General features: G+C 48.6%; 2 protein-coding genes across 3 annotated transcripts in view; one reads left to right on the forward strand and one right to left on the reverse strand.

Annotated features, from left to right (window-relative positions):
* LOC308361597 (COP9 signalosome complex subunit 1-like) overlaps positions 1–6,495 on the reverse strand; it is a 21,356-nt gene extending 14,861 nt beyond the window's left edge. For both annotated transcript variants that reach the window (XM_080833995.1, XM_080833994.1), the window contains exons 1-4: positions 6,382–6,495; positions 5,281–5,373; positions 4,737–4,918; positions 3,525–3,689 (exon numbers count right to left, since the gene is read on the reverse strand). In XM_080833995.1, the coding sequence (XP_080690121.1) occupies positions 3,525–3,689; positions 4,737–4,918; positions 5,281–5,373; positions 6,382–6,414 (473 nt within the window). In that variant the 5' untranslated portion in view covers positions 6,415–6,495. The remainder of the gene's footprint in view (positions 1–3,524; positions 3,690–4,736; positions 4,919–5,280; positions 5,374–6,381) is intronic.
* A 543-nt stretch (positions 6,496–7,038) lies between these two features.
* rfng (RFNG O-fucosylpeptide 3-beta-N-acetylglucosaminyltransferase) overlaps positions 7,039–20,000 on the forward strand; it is a 21,879-nt gene continuing 8,917 nt past the window's right edge. Inside the window, exons 1-3 of the mRNA XM_080834981.1 lie at positions 7,039–7,403; positions 9,020–9,586; positions 18,638–18,686. Of these exons, the coding sequence (XP_080691107.1) occupies positions 9,119–9,586; positions 18,638–18,686 (517 nt within the window). The 5' untranslated portion in view covers positions 7,039–7,403; positions 9,020–9,118. The remainder of the gene's footprint in view (positions 7,404–9,019; positions 9,587–18,637; positions 18,687–20,000) is intronic.

Raw genomic sequence — 20,000 nt, forward strand, 5'->3', positions numbered from 1 at the left:
AATCCTGTTTCAGGAAGAAGAAAAAAGTTATTTTGTTTTTGTTTTGGTCTTGGTCCTTCCATCCAGTCCATTAGCTCAATTAGCTGCCTGCTGCTAATTAAAGTGGTGGGAAGGGATCCAGCTGGCTTTTCAGCATGGGGCGTAAACACGGCTGGCTTTACTTTAAATAGAAATAGAAAAAGAAAACTTTGCAAAAAAGTCAAAACTCACAAAAAAAAAAGAACTCCACTCAGTTTTACTTCAGAGTTGATCTAACTCACAAAGTCACCAAGTGAATTGTACAACTGGGGACATTTTGTATTCTCATTACACAGTCTGTGCCTCTGCTGGCTTCATCTATCAGTAGAAGCCATCTCTCCCGTGTTTTACACACACACACACACACGCACGCACGCACGGGCGCACACACACACACACACACGTGTCCCATCTCTCCCGTGTTACAAATCCTTAATGCAACCATCAAACGAGATCAGTGGTTTTGAATCCCCGCTGAGAAGCCCTAGACTAGATCGTATCACAGAGCTGTGTCCCATCAAACACACACACACACACACACACACACACACACACACACAGAGCTGTGTCCCATCAAACACACACACACACACACACACACACACACACACAGAGCTGTGTCCCATCACACACACACACACACACACACCGACACAAACATACACACACACAGACACACCAACACAGACACAGAGCTGTGGCCCATCAAACACACACACACACACACACACACACACACAGAGCTGTGTCCCATCTCTCGGGCCTTGGCACAAACAAAACAATGAGTTCACACAAGCTAATGAGAACAGGACATCTTAAAGGACCAGTATATAGTTAATGTGCCATACCAACTCATAATGCCATCAGAGATTAAAGGAAACATGGCTTGCTTCTCCGACAACAACAACGCTACAGCCAGTTTATTCTGCCTTTTAAGATTTCTCTTCTGAAGCAGAACGTCTGTTTGTGTTTTGGCTGCCCATTTATCCACTACCATTTAGACACCCCGGGTTGATAAGATAAGAATGTGAAAACAGTATGCGACCGCCATGGAGGCAAACAAACTGGACCAACAGAGAAAATGTTTTATTCTGCTACCAAGAAAGACTCTGCATCAACCACACACACACACACACACACACACACACACACACACACACCCTTCTAGATAATCTTTTATTCTACTACCAAGAAAGACTCTGGATCCTTCTAGATAATGTTATATTCTGCTATCAAGGAAGACTCTGCATCCTGTGTGTGTGTGTGTGTGTGTGTGTGTAAAATCTGATTCTGATCCTTCTTCAAAGCTGCCTGACCAGAGACAGCGTACAATGCAGTTAAATGTTGAGTTGTTTTCACACTTAAACTGCTGCTGCTGCTAGCCCTTCTACTGTACTGTAACTGTTGAATGTTAATGTTATATGTTATATTGTTATAATATATGTTGTTCTTTAAATTGTTGTATCTTAATGTTACATTTTATATGTTTTATTGTCATAGTGTTTATAGAGTTTAATAGACATTATTACAGCTACGAGCCCAGTAGGGTTTTAAGGCAAGGGTTGGCTCACGTTTCTCCTGAACAGGTGAGCACTGAGCTTCAGCTAAAGTCCGCTAACCTAAACTAATTTATTACGGCTTCTCGTAGGGACGGGCATTTCAAGTTATTCCAACATTCCAGTACTCGCATTCATCCCCTGTGGTTTGTGTGCAGCTGGGTTATCAAGGCAGCAAGTACTGGAGACACACACAGCCCAGTGTGTGTGTTAGTGTGTGATGTCTCTGTGTGTGTGAGTCTGTGGGTGATGTCTGTGGTTTGTCAAGGCAGCGAGTACTGGAGACACACACACACACACACACACACACACACACACACACACACACACACACACACACACACACACACACACACACACACACACACACACACACACACACACACACACACACACACACAGCCGGTAAAGTGAACCCAAATAGAGCTAGCTAACGACGTAGTCGCGCGCTAATGTACTGCCACCAGTCACACCAGAGCAGAGACGGTTTCCTTCTTCTGCGTGACTGACAATTTACAAATGTGATTACGCTAAATAAAATACTTACGTCCAAATACAGAAACGTTACTCATGCCCATCCTTAGTTACTAGCTTTTTTATCTATTTTATTGAATAGAAACCATATACCTGTTTTAGGAGAGTTTGGGGAGAGGGGGAGGCAACGCACTCCAATATTTAGAATTTCAAAATTAATAACTTTTTTTTTTTTTTTTTAACGCTTGGTTTCCAGGCTTCATATTGCTACTTCAGCATTTCCTACACACACACACACACACACACACACACACACACACACACACACTTTCCGCAGACCCGGCCCAGACACACACAAACACACACACATACTGAATACTAATCAATCAAACACTGCCCTCGTCAAAACTCTCTCAGGACAAACTGAGCTATGAGTTTAGAAATGTTTCATGTGAGGTAGGTACTCCTACCGGAAATGAACAAAACCTCACACACACACACACACACACACACACACACACACACAAAACCTAAAGCTACAAGCAAACACCATGATCCGGTTGATTAAAATTCCAGAGCAGGTGCCATCATCAACAGCCTGGCTGGAAGCACTGCAACCAATCGGATTGAGGAAAACAACTCTGCACACGGTGAAGAATCCATTGCCATATCTGTGGCTGTGTCTCTAGAAGACTATGGGAAAGACCATTTTACATGTACATTTAGTCATTTAGCAGACGCTTTTGTCCAAAGCGACGTACAAGGGAGAGAACAGTCAAGCTACAAGCAATAAAAACTTGGTGTAACAATAAATACTGCTTTACATAAGAAATAGAAAAACGACATAGAAAGAAAAAGAAGTGCGGGAATGTAACCGCTGTAAGTGCAAGTTAAGCACTAGTCAAGGTGCCAGTTAGGAAGGGAGGTGCTCTCTGAAGAGTTGGGTCTTCACAAAGCTTCTTGAAGGTAGAGAGGGACGCCCATGCTATGGTAGTACTAGGCAGTTTGTTCCACCAACCTGATACTCTCTTTGATGGAGTTGAGAGAGGGAGAGAGAGAGAGAGAGAGGCAGAGAGAGAGAGAGCGATAGAGAGAGAGAGAGAGAGAGAGAGAGAGAGAGAGAGAGAGAGAGAGAGAGAGAGAGAAACAGAGAGAGATAAGATGGTGGGAAAGACCAGGTACCTGATGCTCTCTTTGATGGAGTTGAGAGAGAGAGAGAGAGATAGAGATAGAGAGAGAGAGAGATAGAGAGTGAAACAGAGAGAGAGGGAGAGAGAGAGAGAGAGAGAGAGAGATAAGATGGTGGGAAAGACCAGGTACCTGATGCTCTCTTTGATGGAGTTGAGAGAGAGAGAGAGAGAGATAAGATGGTGGGAAAGACCAGGTACCTGATGCTCTCTTTGATGGAGTTGAGAGAGAGAGAGAGAGAGAGAGAGAGAGAGAGGGAGAAATAAGATGGTGGGAAAGACCAGGTACCTGATGCTCTCTTTGATGGAGTTGCCTTTGTAGTTCTTGAGGTCGGTGTCCAGCTTCTCCAGCTTGAGCAGGGCCTTCTTGCGGGTCGACTCCGCCCAGGTGGCGTCCAGCGTGGGGTAGTCCTCCCCGCCCTCTGGGGCTTCCTCCGCAGTGCCCTGGGCCTCACTGCACACACACACAGTTATTTTACAATAACAGCTTAAAAAAAATTTGGGGCGCTACAATGACTTTCAATATGGAGAATCGCTTCTGTGCCATTGCCATACCAGGGTCCGAAGGCATATTACTGCATTATGTAGGTTTGCCTTAAGCCGCCCGGTTTCTAAGTAAGTAGCTTATTTGCCGTCTTGCGTTGCACTTGCTTGATGTTTGACTCTGTTCGGACAGTTGTTGACTAACTAGTTTGTCATAGTGTCAAAGTAAGCACATTTCAAGAGGTTTCGGTAGTTTTAGCCGCTAGCATCTCATTAGCGATTAGCAATTCTTCCGTTATGCTGCTTTAACAACACTAAATACTTAGCCCTCAAAAACAAAACACTGAAAGCTAATGAAACATGGCAAGCACACCCTTAACCATGTACCAAACCTTTCAAAGCTTGCTATGATATACAGTTAATCCTATGCTGTGCTATGATTAGTACTGATAGGTTGGCACTAAACTCCTATCGTATGATCAGTACTGATAGGTTGGCACTAAACTCCTACCGTATGATTAGTACCGATAGGTTGGCACTAAACTCCTACAGTATGGCAGGTTGGCACTAAACTCCTATCGTATGATCAGTACTGATAGGTTGTCACTAAACTCCTACCGTATGATCAGTACTGATAGGTTGGCACTAAACTCCTACCGTATGGCAGGTTGGCACCGAACTCCTACCGTATGATCAGTACCGATAGGTTGGCACTAAACTCCTACCGTATGGCAGGTTGGCACTAGGTTGGCACTGAATTTCTACTGTATGGCAGGTTGGCACTGAATTCCCACAGTATGGCAGGTTGGCACTGCATTCCTACCGTATGGCAGGTTGGCGCTAGGTTGGCACTGAATTCCTACCGTATGGCAGGTTGGCACTGCATTCCTACCGTATGGCAGGTTGGCACAGGTTGGCACTGCACCCCTACCGTATGGCCTCCACCAGAGCTATGATGAGTGTTACAGTACAGATAGGTTGGCACTGGGTTGGCACTAGGCTGGCACTGCACCCCTACCGTATGGCCTCCACCAGCTTGCGGTGCAGCTCTTCGTAGACGTCCACGTTGAAGGTCCTCTGCACGAAGGACAGCGCCAGCTTCAGGGCCTCCGTGCGCATCTGAGGGCAGTGCTCCGCCACGAACTGTAGCCGCTCGATGCGCATCAGACTCCCGTAGCTCGAGGCGTACTGCTCCAGATCCTGGAGGGGGGGGGGGGCAAAGGTCAGGGGTTAAAGGTCAGGGGTTAAAGGTCAACATAGGTCATGTTCAACTTCTTGGACAGGAATGCCCTCTGGCTCCTTTCTCGAGGGCATGGGAGTCCTCTGCGTCTTGGACCAGGACCACACCGGTCAAGCCTCGTTTTATACGCGAGACCCACAGATTATCAACATTTCTCATGTCTCGCATACGTGACATCTGAATCCTTCAAGGCACTTCCATACCTCTGACTTCTGCTGTGCGGACGATGTCATATACCCTCATCACAGCAGAACATTACATTTGTTTAAAAAAAAAAACAAGACCTGGCAACAGAACCAATACCAGAAATCAAGCCACTTACCAGAGATGCGTTCTCCACGACATAGTTGGGGTGGGGGGCGTTCTGTTGGTCGTCCTGAGGATCTCCATCTATTTGCATGGGCTCCACGGGCCCCTGGTCATACAGACACACACACACACACGCACACACACACGCACACACACACACACACACACAATGGAGACATACGGTTAGAACAGGAGCCTATCCAGGGCGAACAAATACGAACCAACATACACAACAAAACAACTCCTACTTAGAAACCCGTTTGGACAGTTGTGTTCGCAGTTTTCCGTTTGAAAATACTGTAACGTTTACTGAACATTGTCTGTCGCGCTTAACGTATTGTTTTGGGAAGACACGCAGAGGTGATCTGTGTTTTGAAATCGCTGCTGGGTATTCATCGTTCTTTGCTCTGCACACCTGACAGTCAGTGGCGCTCTTAATTGGGCTGCTGATTTAGCTGATCAAGGGCACTTTAATTAGGATGACTTCAAGCAGGTGTGCTGTGAGCCGAAACAAATCGGAAAGGCGATCTGGGAAGTAGGTCTGAGAAGAGATCAACACCGGGGGTTGCCTGTGGGTCCATAGAAACGTATTTGGGCCTCTGCTTAACATACCACTGGAAGCTAACGGCTAACAGCTACACGGTCCAAGCAATAGTTCCTCACAGCTATAATGAATGCAGAAACACGGGTCAAGCGCCAGGCAATCTTTAGTGCACAACAGGTGCACAAAAAACCCGTCACACAGCTTGCTACCGTGACAGTTATCGTGACAGTTTTGGGAGACTTTGCTGTGTGTTCTTTGTCAACCCATCTGCTCTGTCAACACATACAACCTAGAGTTAACTTAATATACTTGGTGCGAGATAAATTATTTGACATCAAGGAAGTTATTCGAGACTACAGAGAGACAAGGGGGGAATCCGACTGTATCCTGACAAGAGAAATGTCAGTGAACGTTGTATACGAGCAATGTTTGACTTGAGTAACTTAGCTAATTATAGCGCAAAGCACAACGCACGTTGATCTTTCTGGCCCTGTGCATGCAACGTTGCTTCCCCGTCAACGGTCACTGACGCTATCTAATCTTAAAAATATTTAAGAGATGCCACCTTACCTGAAAATTAAACACTTGCACGGGTAGTGGCATCGATCTAGCACCGGTCTCACCGCTCTGTTGTTGAATCACAGAGCATACGCAAAATGCATCCGGGGCAGTCGTGCGCACATGGGTGAGCTTCCGACTGACGTCATCACGTAAATGTTAATACCAGAGCTAGATGCAGCTGCTTGAGTTAATTGTATCCTGGCTGCTAGTGAAGAAAATCAATCTCAGTTGTGTGTGGGTGAGACATCACAGCTTCTTTAGTTCTGGACGCTATTGCGCATTACTGCTCCTTATTCGAGAATGTTCTCTAGCACTGCAGTGTTTATGTGAGTGATGCTGTTGAAGAGAACAGATGTTGTTCATGAAAGTGCGTTGATGATTTTTCTCTCCATTTTATTGCAAAATGCTAAGGTATTTCTAGAAATACAACTGTTGGAAATCATTAACTCCTTTGGGCATTGGCAATCTGAACTGCAAATACGGCCCGTGTGTCAGTAATTAAATGCAGTTGTGCAGTGCCAATGCCAGCCAGAGGGCGCTCCGTCTCAAAGCATGCTCCTCCTTTGTGCGGAATGAAGCCACTGTGATACGGAGTCCAAAATGCATAGAATCGAGCGAACACAGAACATTTAGAATCTAGCGTCACGAAGGCCAGTCAGTGGCGTCTGGCTCACTTAAAACCAAATGCAGTCACAACTGAGCTGGTTTGTCTCGGTGTCTCAGTGAAACGGCATCGGGGGAGAAAGCTTAGCTGCTTGCTCCGGTTTTGATAAGTTTTGGAGCCGCAACGCTCTGTAGCCTACCAGAGTCGAGAACAAAAAGGATTCAACTGCGATGCAAGGTTTTGTAAACATGGATTTGCCCAGCTCGATTCTGTAGCGTTTTCGGGACAGAAAGGCAAGGAACTTTTCCTCAGATTCCGGATAATGACTTTAATGACGGCGACGCGAGTTTATTAATTTTTCTGCGGAGGTGAAGTTGAGGAGTCGGTTGTTAGGGGAAAAAAAACATGTGCCACCCTCCAAGTCACGGTAAGTAACTCAAGTTGTAGTTTATGAACACGTTTAGAAGTTAACATAGCCTCTACTATTAACAGCGATGTACACAGTTCCAAACTATATATGCTTTATCATGTATCCTAACTAAATTACATCAGATCAAAATGTTGTTTTGGAGTGCCACTAGGTTTCAGCCCAGTGCTGTTCAATTGACTGAATAGCACTCAGAGTGAAGCTGTTTCAAAATTTCCGAGGAAGTCTATTGCGCAATAGAACTGTCACTTTGTCTTGTGGCTTTGTGGCTACTCACAAGTTACACAGACAGACTGAACACATCTTATGGGAGTATTCTTTTCCATACATGTTTGTTTCGAGATAGGTCGTCAGGCAAGACCAAGGCAGCCTATAGACCCAGCTGTTTCGATTGGCAGCCGCCCTTCTACGCACGGCTTCAAATAGTTGTCTTTTCCTTGGAAGTTTGCAGGATGTGTTTCGCCAGAGCCTGTGTCACTACTTTAACTCCCCTATCCAAATCCTCAGTGGTTGTTAAAAAGCTTATGTTTGTGCTACAAGAACTCAAATGCATGTATATATGAGTCAGTGGTGTAGTCCAGGGTATACGCAGGTATACGGAGTGTACCCACTTATTTTTCAGTCAGCATTGAGTATACCCACTTCCCAAAACAGGGCGTTTATCCTGTGCTTTATGGGCTGCTTAAAAAATTGCAAAATTAAGAGTATACCCACTTCTCCAGGGACCACTACACCACTGATATAAGTTCGCTGAGACGCCCCGCTTCTTCAGTTTGTAGTCAGACAGGGAGCTAATGAAATTAACTTCCCCATTGAGTTGGGTTACACACACACACACACACACACACTGAGGTTACACAGGTCCGTAGCCTGCTGCATCCTCATCTGGTTGCCAGGAAGATCATATTCTAGACCACATGTGTTATTTCAAGCCGCACGATCGAACACACACACACACACACACACACACACACACACACACACACACACACACACACACACTGACCCACTCAATCATTCACAGACACACTCACAGACACACTCACAGACACACTCACAGACACACTCCCGGACACACACGTCGTTTCGCCATGTAGCATTCCTTCTCCCTTAAAATGACATCTGTTAGCAGTTGGACGTATCGATGCCACTCTGGAAATAGAGGACAGGAAATTGCTCACATATTGGAGGGCTGCAATTAAGCTGCATGGAAGCTCCACATCAGATAAACACCATTTTAGGTGCACACACACACACACACACACACACACACACAGAGTCTGTACCTTGTCCTGCTAGGCTACCTATTTGTTTTATTTGGTTCATGTTGTATTTAATGTCAGTTGTGTTGTAATGGGATAGGTAGGTAGTTTGAATAGACCGTAGACAGCCCTTATGCAACCTTACTACTACTAATGTTGGAGTGTGTCTAAGTGTGTGTTTTTGCCTCAAATGTGTGTGAAAGGTAAAAATTGTTAATTCGTTTTTTAGGAACTATTGTAGTTGCATGACATTGTTAATGATCTTTGTGTGTTTGTTTTGTTGGCTCTCTGTCACTGTGTGTGTGACTGTGTGTGTGTGTGTGTGTGTCTGTGTCTGTGTGTGTGTGTGTCTAGGACACTCTGTGATGTGCTGAGGATGGCCGGTGGAAGCACAAGCGTCTGTGGCCCCGGAGGCTAATCACCCCCCCTCCCCCCCCCCCTGAGGAAAGAAGGATGCACCTGTCCCCTGTCGGCATCAGCAAACTCTGCTTCCTCCTCTCGCTGGCCTTCTGCGCCCTCCTCATGCTCCTGATCCCCACCCTCCAGGCCCCCTCACGCCAGGGCGACCCACCCCCGCCCCTGCCCCGGCCCCGGCTCCGTGCCAAGCCTGCCGCCGGTGCCGGTGCCCGCCGGGGCCTCGGTGCCCACCCGAACGAGACCACGCTGGGTCTGAGGGTCACGCTCGCCACGAGCCGACAGACTCGTAAAGAGAGCGCCGCAGCCGAGCTGAGAGCCCTCCAGGAGGCCGGGGCCGGGGCCGCTGCCGAGGCCGCCGCTGCCCAGAGGAGGTACTTGGGGTCTCGTGCCAGGGATCCGCTGGAGCCCAAGGACATTTTCCTCGCCATCAAAACGACCAAGAAGTACCACAAGTCTCGCCTGGAGCTGCTCTCTCAGACGTGGATATCCAGAGCGAAGGAACAGGTGAGAGAGCACTGAGACACCACCTTCACCTCAACCACAAAGATAGATAGATGGATAGATAGATAGATAGATAGATAGATGGATAGATGGATGGATGGATGGATGGATGGATGGATGGATGGATGGATGGATGGATGGATGGATGCATAGATAGATAGATACTTTATTTATCCCGAGGGAAATATAGGTCATCCAGTAGCTTATACACTTATGAAACTCACAGACATGCATACATACATCACATACACATAGGGAGAACATGTTCACAAGGAGTGGGGTGTTTACAGATACAGGAATGGATCTGACCCTGTATGACAGTGTGCATTGATTGTGCATTATCACCTGCTCACCGTGACTAGCATCTCAAACCACAACCGCTCACCGTGAGTAGCATCTCAAACCATTGAATTGAGGGACTTTCATTGTGGAACAGTTGTGGTTATTGCACAAAGGAGAACCCTTAACATTTAGCCTTTAACTATATTAGGTCATTTAACCTTTAACTATATTAGGTCATTTCAGCTCAAACGTTCTATAGAGTCTGAGGATGGTATTCTACGGGAACGAGTGGCTGGTAGTGTGTGTAAGGTGTAGTCTAAACACACACACACACACACACACACGGCACACCTGAGACCTACACGAGTGGCTGGTGGTGTGTGTTAGGTGTAGTCTAAACACACACACACACACAAGGCACACCTGAGACCTACACGAGTGGCTGGTGGTGTGTGTGTTAGGTGTAGTCTAAACTCTGTTCGGGTCAAGAGCCTCAACGTTTAGTCTAGGTTAAATGGTCCATGTTTAATAATGACTGTGGAGTAGAGTGTGGGACTGTTGCAGTACAGGGCAGTTTATTATTGTTGAATGTAGATTCCAAGGTTGGTTTATTCTGGAATATTCTGCGTCACTTGTATTGGGTTCAGTGCAGACAGTGTATTTGGTCAGGTGATAGGTTTTGTTGACAGTCTGTGCTAGATATGAAGCCTTAATAACCTTGTGTGTTTGTGTGTGTGTGGTGTCGTGTTGTGTCGGCAAATATAGTCTTAGTGTCTGTGTGTGTAAGGGGTAAAATGTTGGTTGGGATTATGTGGGTGGTGTGTGTTTACTGTTTTTTGTAGACTATTTGCTATGTTTGTTTGGGTAGAGGTCCCTGATTTGCATTTGTTCAATGGAGATCATGAGTTTATTAGTGGTAATGGAGATTAAGGTGGGGTGTGTGCGTGTGGGTGTGTGTGTGCGTGTGCACGTGCGTGTGTGTGTGTAGAATGTTGACTGCCGTTGTTGATGCATGTCCGGTCTGTGTACCCTGTGTGTGCGTGTGCGTGTGCGCATGTCTGGTGTGTGTGTGCACCCTGTCTGAAGAGTCTGTCTTGAGTGTGTGTGTTTGTTTGTGTATGTGCATGTATGTCTGGTGTGTGTGTGCCCTGTCTGAAGAGAGAGTGTGTGTGTGTGTGTGCACCCTGTCTGTCTTGAGTGTGGACTCTAAACTTGGCAGCGCTTTTGAGAAGGTTAGGTCAGCAGTGGCAGATTGGAGAGTGATAATGTGAGAGGAACTGCGTGTTTGTGTTTGTGTGTGTGTGTGTGTGTGTGTGTGTGTGTGTGTGTGTGTGTGTGTGTGTGTGTGTGTGTGTGTGTGTGTGTGTGTGTGTGTGTGTGTGTGTGTGTGTGTGTGTGTGTGTGTGTACGTGTACGTGTCAGACATTGGCAGTGTGCCTCATGGAAGTTGAGGAACGTGGGGAGGGGAGGTGGGGGGGGTAAGTGGTGTGTACCCCCTGGGCCTCCCTGTGGCAGGACGTTCCTTAGCAACTTGAGACCCTCGGACAAACACACACGTATGTGTAAGCCGTGTGTGTGTGTGTGTCTCCTAAGACCCCCTCGCTGGTCTGTGTGTGCAGTGCGGCTCGGGCCATGTTTGCTTTCGCCCAGGAATGCCATCATGTCTGCTCTCCGCTCCCGCCTCACTCTCGGCCTCACGGGCAGGCTTGACTCGGGGGGCCTAGGAAGGGGGGTGGGCTCCCCAGAGAAGGGTGGGGGCTCCCCAGAGAAGGGTGGGGACTCCCCAGGGAGTTGATACCGCCAGCCCCCCCCCCCCCCCCCCCCCCCCCCCAGGGAAGAAGGGTTGGGGCTCCCCAGAGAGTTGACTTGAGGGGGCCTAGGAAGGGTGGGCTCCCCAGAGAAGGGTTGGGGCTCCCCAGAGAGTTGACTTGAGGGGGCCTAGGAAGGGTGGGCTCCCCAGAGAGTTGACTCCGCCAGGCCCCCAGGGAGGACTAGAGAACCTGGGCAGGTTGAGTGACACATGGGGATTATCAATCACGGAGATGCTGAGGACAGCCTGGGGAATGCCTTCAATGGAGAGGGTTCAATGGCTGTCTTTGGTTGGAGAGAGAGAGAGATATACAGAGACAGGGAGAGGGAGAGAGAGGGCTTGATCTCTCACTCAGCCTCAGAAGCAATTCCCTTGAACTGCTAAAGAAGAACGTCTATTCTGAAACATCCAGGTCTAGGAGAAACCTTACTGATTTGGATTCCACCATTCTCTTCTACTTAGCTTAACACTATACAGACCAGTTATTCCCTGGATTTTCCATTACTTATATAATTGAACTTTATACAGGAATGTTCAAGGACACACAGTATTTAAGATCATATCACTTGTATAGCTGAAGCCAGACTTGCATCCAAAGCAGTCTGGTATCAGAGGGAAGCCTTACATTTAACATAGGAATTTCACCTTGTATATATAGGGCCAAATGTATGGTGATTACATTACCACATGGCACAGAAGCTCACTATTTTGACCCCTATTGTCTAAATGACCCCCCCCACCCAACCCCCAAATAACTTCACAGACATAACACACTCTCCTGCACACGACCACCACGGCCACTAACCATTTAACTGCGTCCTCATGGGTGGAGAGCCTCACCTTGACTGCTAAATTACGAAATGTAAAAAATGTAAATGCAGACACTTTTATCCAAAGCGACTTACAAGGATGTATACACATTCTACACTGATGGCACAGTGCACATCAGGAGCATTTAGGGGTTCAGTGTCTTGCTCAAGGACGCTCTGATTACTAAACGACCGCTACCTCCTGGACCAACATCTTGCAGGCATGGTAAAGCCATCCATGTTAACGGGCTTGGAAAAGCCATCCATGTTAAAGGGCATGTTAAAGCCATCCTCTTATTGCTTATTGGGTTGGAAGCTCGGCTCAGGGCCTGGTGTTGCTACCCCACATTGTTGATCATGGCATGGAGATGCACTGGTAGAGATGGAGGCGGGTGGGTGGGTGGGGGGCTAGCAAGGAGGGGATGGAGGGTATTTGGGGCTCGAGGCTTCTCCAGAGTTGATCCTGGCATGGAGAAGCACTGGTAGAGACGGAGGGGTTGTGGTGGGGGTAGGAAGGTGGTGTGTCTGTGTGTGTGTGTGTGGGGGGGGGGGTATTTGGGGCTTGAGGCTTCTTCAGAGCCACAGCCGAAATGCACTCAATGGGGCAGAAATAAGAAGTGAGCTGTTATTTGTTTACCCCCCACCTCCACACACACACACACACACACACACACACACACACACACTCACTCTCGCACTCACTCCATCTGGACTCATAAAAAGCAGATTTGCGATGGGGCCACTCTTGCACAATGGAGTGCAGTGTTCGACAACCACACCAATATGAGGCAACATTCTTTCTGTAATTAGCTCCTTAACACCCATGGAGTCTTGCGCTCCCAGTCAGACACACACACACACACACACACACACACACCCAGTCAGACACGGGCTTAAATGGAGGGTTTGTTTGCGAAACCGCTGAAGAGGGTGGACAAATGGAAGTAGTTGTAGAACGCTGAAGAGGGTGGACAAATTGAGGTGGTTGTAGAATCTGTCATGTGGAGGGTAACGCTCGTGAGTGAGGCTAGCACCTTCATTCAGCGCCCGCTGACGAGTGAGGCTAGCGCACGAGCAAGGCGAGCGAGGCTAGTGCACGAGCGAGGCTAGTGCACGAGCGAGGCTAGTGCACGAGCGAGGCTAGTGCACGAGCGAGGCTAGTGCACGAGCGAGGCTAGCACCTTCATTCAGCGCCCGCGAGGCTAGCACAGTCATTCAGCGCCCGCGAGGCTAGCACAGTCATTCAGCGCCCGCGAGGCTAGCACAGTCATTCAGCGCCCGCGAGGCTAGCACAGTCATTCAGCGCCCGCGAGGCTAGCACAGTCATTCAGCGCCCGCGGATGAGAGGTGACTGCTTTCCCGTCAGGGCCCTGGAGATATCAGCGGCCTATGGGCCACAGTTGGCATGGCTCTGGGCCACAGTTGGCATGGCTCTGGGCCACAGTTGGCATGGCTCTGGGCCACAGTTGGCATGGCTCTGGGCCACAGTTGGCATGGCTCTGGGCCACAATTGGCATGCCTCTGGGCCACAGTTGGCATGCCTCTGGGCCACAGTTGGCATGGCTCTGGGCCACAGTTGGCATGGCTCTGGGCCACAGTTGGCATGGCTCTGGCACAAAGTCAGCTGCTCACTGGATACCGCCTCACTACTGACTACTAACTGGGATCCAGGCACGGCCCCTTTCAGTCACCTGGTCCCTGAGTGACTCCCAGGGCCACGGTCATGTCCACCCCCACAAACACACACACACACACACACAGCTTTATCACCTGTGAGCTACAGACTTTAAGGCCATTTATGAGGAGAGAAGCCAGTGGTGGGCTGGTGTGTGTGTGTGTGTGTGTGTGTGTGTGTGTGTGTGTGTGGAGCCCCACATCCAGTTAAGGAGACTGGTCTGGTGTTGCTACCAGCTGTGAGGCGAGGCGCAGCGCAGTGAAGTGCTTGTAGACAGTGTAGCGTAGTGCAGTGTAGCGCAGCGCAGTGTAGTGCAGCACAGTGTAGCGCATGCAGACGGTGTGGGCAGTGTAGCGCAGTGCAGTCCATGCAGACGGTGTGGGCAGTGTAGCGCAGTGTAGCGCATGCAGACGGTGTGGGCAGTGTAGCGCAGTGCAGTCCATGCAGACGGTGTGGGCAGTGTAGCGCAGCACAGTGTAGCGCAGTGTAGTGCAGTGTAGCGCATGCAGACGGTGTGGGCAGTGTAGCGCAGTGTAGCGCAGCACAGTGTAGCGCAGTGTAGTGCAGTGTAGCGCATGCAGACGGTGTGGGCAGTGTAGCGCAGTGCAGTCCATGCAGACGGTGTGGGCAGTGTAGCGCAGCACAGTGTAGCGCAGTGCAGTCCATGCAGACGGTGTGGGCAGTGTAGCGCAGCACAGTGTAGCGCAGTGTAGTGCAGTGTAGCGCATGCAGACGGTGTGGGCAGTGCAGTGCAGTATAGTGCATGCAGACGGTGTGGGCAGTGTAGCGCAGTGTAGTACATGCAGACGGTGTGGGCAGTGGATATTCCTGTAAAAAGAGAAGAGTGGTTAGGGGGAGATGACTGGAATTTTTGCGATGGCGGAAAAACCTACTCGCACCACCACACAGACACACACAGACACACACACACACAGACACACACACACACACAGACACACACACACACACAGACACACACACACACACACAGACACACACACACACACACAGACACACACACACACACAGACACACACACACACACAGACACACACACACACACAGACACACACACACACACACACACACACACACACACACACACACACACACACACACACACACAGACACACACACACACACACACACACACAGACAGACACACACACACAGACACACACACAGACACACAGACAGACACACAGACAGACACACAGACAGACACACACAGACAGACACACACAGACAGACACACACAGACAGACACACACACACAGACACACACACACACAGACACACACACACACAGACACACACACACACACCACCACAAGGAAAGCATGACTCATGGACACGAGCAAGAGGTGCTTTTGCCTTTAATGGTTGAGGGGGTAGCAAAACATCTGTAGGTACTCTGAAATCAGTGTGGTGCGTACACAGTACACACACACACACACACACACACACACACACACACAGGCGCGAGCCATTCCTTCGGGTGGGTTTCCTCCAAGGCTAATTAGAAACACCCCCACCAAGTTTTTAAGGGCCATCTGAAATCTTTCAGTGATGTTTTATTTTTTCCTTTCTTTGTCTTCCCCCCCCCCCCCCCCCCCCACAAACAAAATGGCATTGTGTAGATGTGTTGGTTCTTTGCACACACACATGTGGTCATTGTTATTTTACCGCTGAACACTGACCGTGAAAAAAAGACTAAAAAAAGCAAACAAATGCAAGTAATGGGGACACAAATCAGTGGACACCCTGGAGGGAGGAACGCTACTCTGGCATCGTGTGTGTGTGTGTGTGTGTGTGTGTGTGTGTGTGTGTGTGTGTGTGTGTGTGTGTGTGTTGGACACCCTGGAGGGAGTAGCGCTGCTCTGGCGTCAGGCAGTGTTGGTCATCTACTTAGTTCTCATGGTGATGATTTATCCCTCCCTCTGGCGTTAGTGGGGTGGTGGCCATGTTTGGAGAAGGAGTGGCCCTCAATGGCTGTCCTGCTTCAAGACGAGGTCACAGTTGTCTGGACAGTCCAAGCTCCATAGGAACACCATAGGGAGAACTCCAGCTGTTCTGTGCGTCAGTGATGGTAGATGACGGAGGTGTCCATGTTGATTTGTCTGTCCCGATTCGCGTCTGCCTTCCTGTGTCACTCCGTCTCCTTCTTATCTCTCTTGTTTCTCACTCTTTTACTGCTATCTCCTAGTCTCTCTCCTGTTGTGTCTCACTACTGCTATCTCCTAGTCTCTCTCCTGTTGTGTCTCACTACTGCTATCTCCTAGTCTCTGTCCTGTTGTGTCTCACTACTGCTATCTCCTAGTCTCTCTCCTGTTGTGTCTCACTACTGCTATCTCCTAGTCTCTGTCCTGTTGTGTCTCACTACTGCTATCTCCTAGTCTCTGTCCTGTTGTGTCTCACTACTGCTATCTCCTAGTCTCTCTCCTGTTGTGTCTCACTACTGCTATCTCCTAGTCTCTGTCCTGTTGTGTCTCACTACTGCTATCTCCTAGTCTCTGTCCTGTTGTGTCTCACTACTGCTATCTCCTAGTCTCTCTCCTGTTGTGTCTCACTACTGCTATCTCCTAGTCTCTGTCCTGTTGTGTCTCACTACTGCTATCTCCTAGTCTCTGTCCTGTTGTGTCTCACTACTGCTATCTCCTAGTCTCTGTCCTGTTGTGTCTCACTACTGCTATCTCCTAGTCTCTGTCCTGTTGTGTCTCACTACTGCTATCTCCTAGTCTCTCTCCTGTTGTGTCTCACTACTGCTATCTCCTAGTCTCTGTCCTGTTGTGTCTCACTACTGCTATCTCCTAGTCTCTGTCCTGTTGTGTCTCACTACTGCTATCTCCTAGTCTCTCTCCTGTTGTGTCTCACTACTGCTATCTCCTAGTCTCTGTCCTGTTGTGTCTCACTACTGCTATCTCCTAGTGTCTGTCCTGTTGTGTCTCACTACTGCTATCTCCTAGTCTCTGTCCTGTTGTGTCTCACTACTGCTATCTCCTAGTCTCTGTCCTGTTGTGTCTCACTACTGCTATCTCCTAGTCTCTGTCCTGTTGTGTCTCTACTGCTATCTCCTAGTCTCTGTCCTGTTGTGTCTCACTACTGCTATCTCCTAGTCTCTGTCCTGTTGTGTCTCAGGGCCCGATGTGCTGTCCCTCCAGATGTCCTTGTTACTCACTTTTTATGGACTACTCTCTCACCTTTCATGCTGTGACCTCCAGTGATTTACCTTCCTTTGAGCTCGCTCTCTCTCTCTCTCTCTCTCTCTCCTCCCCCACCCTTTCTCTCTCTCTCTCCTCCCCCACCCTTTCTCTCTCTCTCTCCTCCCCCACCCTTTCTCTCTCTCTCTCTCTCTCTCTCTCTCTCTCTCTCTCTCTCTCCTCCCCCACCCTTTCGCTCTCTCTCTCTCTCTCTCTCTCTCTCTCTCTCTCTCTCTCTCTCTCTCTCTCTCTCTCGCACCTCATATTGTGACCCCAAGTGATGGCCATGGATAGCTCTCTTTCTCTGCTTCACTGCGCCCCATCTTCTGTTTCTCATCTCTCTTTCTCTTACCTCTCTCTCTCTTCCTCCCTCCCTCCCTCTCTCTCTCTCTTCCTTCCTCCCTCCCTCCCTCCCTCTCTCTCTTCCTCCCTCCCTCCCTCTCTCTCTCTCTTCCTCCCTCCCTCCCTCCCTCTCTCTCTTCCTCCCTCCCTCCCTCTCTCTCTCTCTTCCTCCCTCCCTCCCTCCCTCTCTCTCTCTCTTCCTCCCTCCCTCCCTCTCTCTCTCTCTTCCTCCCTCCCTCCCTCCCTCTCTCTCTTCCTCCCTCCCTCCTTTACTCTCTCTCTTCCTCCCTCCCTCCCTCTTTTACTCTCTCTCTCTTCCTCCCTCCCTCCTTTACTCTCCCTCTCTCTCTCTTCCTCCCTCCCTCCTTTACTCTCTCTTCTCCCCTCTGCGTCTCTGTGCTTTGTTCACCACTGCCCCTGTCTGCCTCCCACACGTGAGAACCCAGAGCAACAACACACACACACACACACACACACACACACACACACACACACATACACACACATACACACACACACACACACACACACATACACACACACACACACACACACACACACACACACACACACACACACACAGGAGAGTGTATCGGAGTTAGACACACGTGGGAACCCAGAGCAACAACACACACACACACACACACACACACACACACACACACACACACACACACACACACACACACACAGGAGAGTGTATCGGAGTTAGACACACGTGGGAACCCAGAGCACCATCACAGGTCGCTCTGGCTGCTGCCCCTCCCCTGCCAACACAATGACCTGTTGTCCCCCCCCCATATCACCCATCTCTCGCAAGAGACAGTGGGGGACTGTTCACCAGGACTCCTATGCAGCCAGGTGGACACTCCAGACTGATCCCTATGTCTCTCTCTCTCTCTCTCTCGTTCTGTCTCTCTCTCTCTTCTCTTTTAGACCTTCATATTCACCGATGGTGAGGATAAGGAGCTGCGGAAGAAACCAGGTAAAGCTCTAAAACACTCCTGTGTGTGTGTGTGTGTGTGTGTGTGTGTGTGTGACTGTGACACATTCTCCTGTGTGTGTGTGTGTGTGTGTGTGTGTGTGTGTGTGTGTGTGTGTGTGTGTGTGTGTGTGCGCGTGTGTGTGTCTGTAACTCTAAAACACTCTCCTGTGTGTGCTTTTGTGACTGAAACACTCTCCTGTGTGTGTGTGTGTCTGACTCTGGAACACTCCTGTGTGTGTGTGTGTGTGACTCTGAAACACTCTCCTGTGTGTGTGTCCATGTTGCATAGCAAGCACACGGTGGAATTGACATGTTGTCACATATTATTAAAGATTTGATCAATAAATCATAATTACATTTACGGTTTTTGAGAGGACTTTAATTTCTTTAAAATCCTGATGTGATCTTCTGTGTTCTTCTGTCTATTCCCATTTTGGTTTTGGACCACACACGCTTGCTCTTGTAGACTGCAACATTAAGCATTCCCATTGTAACAAAGCTGGCTCTTGGCCTTGTTACAAGAACTGAAAATACACCAATTTACCAAAAACACAAAGGTTTAATCATCAAAGTAAGTTCAAATTACCACACCGGTCCAATTCACACAAATATCCAATAAAAAGTACAAGTTTTCACAAAGATCCAATACATGCAATCAAACTCTGCTCTCGCAGTACATGCAGTCAACAGGTTGCTTTCTCTCATGCTCCCGACCTCTCCCGAATGCACCACCCAAGTGGTTGATCACTGGCACCTGGAAGGAGAGAGAATGAACCACAGCCTGCACACACAATCAACCAATTAACACACAACCATACCAACAAAATAGGCAGAGCAGATGAACCCAAAGGGGTTCGTCACACCATGTTCATAATGGATTCTATCCAGTGAAGAAACCACACATAATCCCATTAAATATACATTTGAAAAGATCAGACTGTCTGTCATCCGAATGCGGTTTCTTCGAGCCTTTGACAGACAGCTGGCAACACTGATATAAATAAATAAATAGATAGATAGAGTGATTGTTGCCCTTGGATAACCTTCAAGTTTCAAGTCTTTTATAGTCAGATGCACAGAACATCACAGGGTCAGACTGGGCACTGACATTCTAAAGACTAGACATGGCACAACAACCTACCAAACATAATATTACATAACATACCATACCATATAAGTACGCTGAACATACATGACGCATATAAACCTTGTGTGTTCATGTGAGAGTCTCCACATATTGACGGCACATGATTGCACACGAGATAAATGCCTTCTCGGGGTCTGGCTATGCAGATGGGACTGGCAAGTCATTTC

The sequence above is a fragment of the Sprattus sprattus genome (assembly GCF_963457725.1).
Source record: "Sprattus sprattus genome assembly, chromosome: 3".
NCBI classification, from domain to species: domain Eukaryota; kingdom Metazoa; phylum Chordata; class Actinopteri; order Clupeiformes; family Clupeidae; genus Sprattus; species Sprattus sprattus.